General features: G+C 35.7%; 1 protein-coding gene across 1 annotated transcript in view; it reads left to right on the top strand.

The window, feature by feature from the left end:
- The window catches only part of LOC107695479 (potassium voltage-gated channel subfamily KQT member 5-like), a 136,517-nt gene that overhangs the window by 115,529 nt on the left and 15,194 nt on the right, over positions 1 to 5,794 (top strand). The window contains exons 7-8 of the mRNA XM_016495445.1: positions 3,310 to 3,404; positions 5,457 to 5,483. Coding sequence (XP_016350931.1) covers positions 3,310 to 3,404; positions 5,457 to 5,483 — 122 coding nt within the window. The remainder of the gene's footprint in view (positions 1 to 3,309; positions 3,405 to 5,456; positions 5,484 to 5,794) is intronic.

Genomic DNA, 5,794 nt, shown 5'->3' with positions numbered 1-5,794 from the left:
AACCTTGTAAAGTATTATGATAGCAGTGCATCAAAATTCAGTGTCATCAGTTTGCCAAAAAGAACACAGAACGTTTTGCACTCCATTTACAAGTGGTAAGGAGCAGGTGTACATTTCTTTCGTACCAACTAACATTTTGAAAATACGAACACTTTCATGAATCCGAAAATTTACGTCTAAACTAAGCCAAAACGCCAAAAACTGCCTCAAATGAACTATGAAAATGAGAATAAAGTCGTACAAGCTGCAATCCATTTCTTATTGGTTAAAATTAACGGAGACTATCTCGTGTTTTTCCGTGGGTGCTCGATCATTTCCGTGGGTGCTCAAGCACCTAAGCACCCATGGGATCTGCGCTTATGAATGTAAATATAAAAAACACAAACTTATTTTATTTCAGCTAGTTTCTTCAACATTTCCCATTTTTCCTGTTGTAACTAAAATAACAAAAAAATATTTATCAGTTTATTTGTCATCTTTTCCAGTTAAAACATCTAAACAGTTTTAATAATAAAAAAATTATTTGAATGAAATTATAAAAATGAACCATGTTCATTTTTAAATGAAAGAAGAGAACGCGAACAATACCACGGGCATTGATTACATGAGGACTATTATCTTCCGTCAGAGCCAAAGGAAACACTTGCAGATATTTATGATGTGTTTCCACAGAAGGAATTCTGAGCAAGGGCCTCCCTGAGGACAATAGCTCTTCCTAATGGACGGTGCATCCTTCTCCTCTAGCAGAAGAAACAGATTTACTCCAGGAAAATCTCCACACACAAACAAACACACATCTACAAAACATTGAGGTCCTGTAATATTAGAAATTAGTTACTTCCTTTTGGCTGCTGTTGAAAACCCACATGCAATTTCCCAACTATTTTAACCACCATGACCCCTTTTCTTTCTCCAGGTTGTTTTCTGATATTGCAGACAGAGAATGTCTCATATATTCATCAGTCCTAATGTTTATGTTGTCTCTTTTCCTGATCTGTCTTCACCCTGTTTTTAATTTTCTTTCCTTTTTCCAAAGGCCTTTCAGCGGGCATCCAACCATCCAGCTTTAATTACTGTTGTCAGTAACTCTGTATTTTAACCATGCAGTGTTGTTTAAGATGTAATGTTGCAGGGACTGCATTGGTGCAGTATTTCTCATCATTGGTGCTCTCTCACCTCCCTTAAATCACTTCAGGTCTTTATATAACCCAGGAAAATATATCTTAATTATGATCTGTGGAGTATGACTCTCAGCTATGTCTGGGTTCGGATTCTTTCCTGCATGTTACGATTGCCTTTTCTCTTTTACTGACATTATTGTAGAGAATGATGGAAAATATGCCCTCCCTCCTCACTGCTGCGTCACGCAGTTTGAGAGCTCCATCTTCAATCTTTCATCCTTCTGATGTTTTTCTCCTCACAACACGTCTTCTGTTTCTTTCTTATGGTTTTTAACGCAGTTTTACATCTTGATGCATAAAACCATATCCATTATCACATTATTATAAGTCAACATTAAATAAAAATGACCCTGTTGACTTTCTTAATGCATGTACCTAATATGAATGCTTCATTAGTACGCATTATTCGTTTTGTTTCTTTTGTTTGTAGTTTTTAATCAAAATGACTTGTTCTTCCTTAGCAATCACTTTCCATTTCTGCTGGCATCATTCAGTATATTGGATAATTTAGAAAAAAAAAAGAAATTAGGTTTTGTTTTAGTAAATTCACATTGAAGGCTTGCTTCATTCTAGTATACATAGCCCACTTGTTTACAATTCAGTCTATTACCAATTAATAAAATGCTATTTCATTGTTATACCATATACATTGCAAAATCAGAAGTTAAATGCAAGCAGGGGTTCGTGTTGGCTGTACATTATATCCTACAACAACATCTGTGTGGTCAAATACTCATACAAGTATTAATTATATAATGGTATTTAGATTTAAATAATACTATTTTAGAGCCAAATGGCCACACGTAAACCCTTAAATTAAAACATACGAGGCCACAAACACTTTTTGCATTTATTTTAAAAAGTTTGTGCTTTATAAACACCTTTTTATATATAAACACTTTTCACTGGATAAATGTATTCCTCTTTTCATTCACCACATCACTTACATTTAAGTCCTTTGGCTGTTTTGATGTTGTGTGTGCCACCCAAACGTCAAGACATTTGTTCAACACTGATCTGCTCTCATATTTGGACATGGTAGATGTGTGAAAAACACTCAAATCTTCTTGAATTGTGTACAGTGGGATCCAAAAGTCTAAGACATCATCAAAAATCTGGAATTCAAATATACTGCAATTTAAACCTAATAAAAAATGAACATTAACATAAAAAAATGAAACATTTTTACACAAATAAGAGATATTTAATACATTAGAGACATCATGTGACTATTTGGACCGACGGTCAGATGTTCTTACTTCCTCAAGATGCTCTTTGGATCATTCTCAGATCATGCTGGAAAACATAATTATCGTGACGTGACGTGACATGTGGCCAAGTATGGTTACCCATACTAGGAATTAGTGCTCTGCATTTAACCCATCCTTAGTGCACACACACAGCAGTGAACACACACACACCGTGAACACACACCCGGAGCAGTGTGTGATAAAAGAGCAGTGTTTTATAAACCCAATAAAACATAATTATCGGGTTTTCCACTAACTTGTGAAGGTCATGCAACTCAAGTGCTGCATTATTTCTAAGCAAAACCATATGCTAATAATGAATTCATTTTTTACTTTTTACTCACATTGTTATGCAGATAATTTTATTTTTAAAAAAGCATTTTCACTAGTGGTCTCAGACTTTTGGTCCTCAAAATACATAGGCTAACATGTTTTCCAGCATTGCTGAAAACTTCGAACATTTAAACAAAATGAAAGCAGCGGTTTGAAGAAATGTCTTGAGCTGGATCAATGATTCACTGGCTGTTCCCTCACCATGCTATTGTCTTTCTCCACCCATGTCTCCGTCTGTGTGTGTCTGTCTCCTGCACCAGGCTGCGTGGCGTCTCTACTCCACAGACCTCTCCAGAACATACCTGAGTGCCACATGGCTGTTCTATAAAAGTGTTCTCCCTCCTCAAAGGCATGTATCAATGCAGTGAACTGATGGAAGAGCGCTTACATGAACCGGTTGTTACTAATCTTTTTTTTTTCTTTTGTTGTTCTCCTTTTTTTTTTCCAATCCCTGCCTTTTTCCTGGCCTTGTGTATTTCTCTTTTTACTTTCTACTGTCCTCATTTCCCTCCCTATTTTCCTGGTTTTGTATATTCTGCACGTAGTGTGTGTGGCGTAGCTATGCGGCTGATGAGAACTCGGTTTCCATTGCTACCTGGAAGCCTCATTTGAAGGCGTTGCATACCTGCAGCCCTACAAAGTAGGTACAACTCTGGCAGCTGGTGTCGTATTTGGTGTCAGTGCTTCTGTAGCTCTCATTTCCCCACTTCCCTCAGCAAATAAACTCTGTTTTCCCTCAATCTGTCTCTCTTCCTAAGCATAATCATCTCTTCTGTGCCCTACAGTAGTCTATAGATATCCATGCTTATTTAAATCCTCATTAGGTCACTGAAAAAACGCATATGGCCAGATGTCAAAAGTACAAATAAATGATGCCCAAGTATGGATAATTTGTTAAAATTGTAATGTTAAATGTCAAAATACCTTTCCTAAAACATACTTGAATTGCTACTGAATAATGATAATAAACTTTTCATCTCACAATTCTGACTTTTTTCTCAGAAGTGCAAGTTTTATCTTGCAATTCAGACTTATAACACATGTTTGATTTTATTTCTTGCAAATATAAGTTTATATCTGCGATTTTAAGATAACATTTCACACTTGGACTTTTTTTTCGAGAATTGCACATTTGTATCTCAAAATTCAGTCTTTTCTTTTCATAATTGTGAGCATATATTTCACAATTCAGATTTTTTTCCTCATAATGCTGAGTTTAGCTCATATTTCAGACTTTTTTTTATATATCTCTTGGAGTTTATATCTCTTTTAAGAGGGACCTCAAAATTGTGAGATTTACACTGATAATTGTGATAAAGTCAGAATTGTGTATTATAAACTCGCAATTCAAAGAATAAAGTCTAAATTGCAAGTTGTTAACTTGGAGACATAAAATCAGTTTTGTTATAAATTTTACTCCGTGGTGGAAGCAGCTTTCATAGACTGCTGAAATGAACAAAATAAGGATATCTAACAAACAAAACTATTTCTTTGATACAAACCCAACTCTTCGGACTCCTTAAATTTTCATTTACTAAATAAATAAAGAACTGTACATTAGTCAAAACTGTTCAACTTTAAATGCAACATCAAATGGTTTTATTATTCTTTGATGCTGGATCATTATTAATATAGAATAATGTGTTCATACTCAAATCAAGTTGTTCATTCCTGAGAATAGCTAGAATTAGAACGTATTTTTTTAGGTCAAAGACTGTTGTTGACTGATGAAAAATCTCTTCATGAGGACAAATAATAGTAAACTGTAGTGGAGGCTAATTACCATGAAATGCATTTTATTAGCTTGTTGTGTGAGTGTAATTTGAATGGCCCTCTAGCTCTGTAAGATGCACAAAAAAGATTAAATATTTGGGTCATTATGTTCTGCAAATTTACTTTGTTCTTTGGAAGGCTAAATGAGTATGACAATTTGAAAAGTGTGATTTGCCCTTAGAAATGTAATTCAGTAAGAGAACAAATATTCAGTTTCAATAGTACAAGTTCCCCAAAATAATACTTAATGATGTACAGTTACTGAAATAGCTCACAACCCTCAGGTTTTGACAGTGAACATAAGTCTTCTGTATAACTGAAGCTTCAAAGTTTCCGTTTGGATGAGAGCCACAGCCTCACACCTGCTTCCTCGTGTATATGCTGTGGCTAACTAAAATTTCCCCTACCGATAAATCAAACTGAACAGAAGCCCGGACAGTTTGTGGACTGACACCTGAAGACAGACACATGACAATGCTCTGACAAATGGGTGTACTGCTATATTCAGGCAATTCCCCAATTCTGGAGTAATTACACACAGAGCAGCCCTTGATAACACAGCTGTCCCTCTTCTGTTAGCGCTTGTCTTAGTCAGCTTGACTGTGCATTGCTCATAGCTTGCATGCCTGCTTGTTTGCTACCTGTCTTAAAAAAGACTCTCCATTTCTTCCTACTCCTAATGTGTGTGTGTGTGTGTGTGTGTGTGTTGAGGTATATTTGTTTAATTTCCTTTTTTTAACATTTAAACTATAATTTGTGACAGTGAAATATATTGGTGTGACATTCCTACAATGAAACACTTCGTATATTTCAGAGGCATCTGTGTCTCTTCTGTAGTCTCCTTATTAGTTTCTGTCGTTCATGTGAAGTGTTAATATCCTGCCTCTTTTTTCTCTATGTTTTTAACTAACACCTGAAGGAAAGACCAGGGGGAATCCATCAGCAGGTTTGTTGTTCTCGTATCTACATCCTCCTAGTGTCCGGAATGTTTTAATTATTTAAGTATTGATTGTCTTTTAGCTTCCAGTGCATCAATAAAAATAGGGAGAAGAATTAAAGGGGTCATATGATGCGATTTCAATTTTTCCTTTCTCTTTGGCGTGTTACAAGCTCTTGGTGCATAAAGAAGATCTGTAAAGTTGCAAAGACTAAAGTCTCAAATCCAAAGAGATATTCTTTAAAAAAGTTCAGAGTCAGCCACACCTACCTAAAACGGCTCGTTCTAACACGCCCCCACATATCTAGGTCACTATGTGG

The sequence above is a fragment of the Sinocyclocheilus anshuiensis genome, unplaced genomic scaffold (genome assembly GCF_001515605.1).
Source record: "Sinocyclocheilus anshuiensis isolate Anshui unplaced genomic scaffold, SAMN03320099.WGS_v1.1 scaffold193, whole genome shotgun sequence".
In the NCBI taxonomy this organism is placed as follows: domain Eukaryota; kingdom Metazoa; phylum Chordata; class Actinopteri; order Cypriniformes; family Cyprinidae; genus Sinocyclocheilus; species Sinocyclocheilus anshuiensis.
The sequence above is the reverse complement of the archived record's forward strand: the minus strand, read 5'-3'. Positions and strand labels throughout refer to the sequence as shown.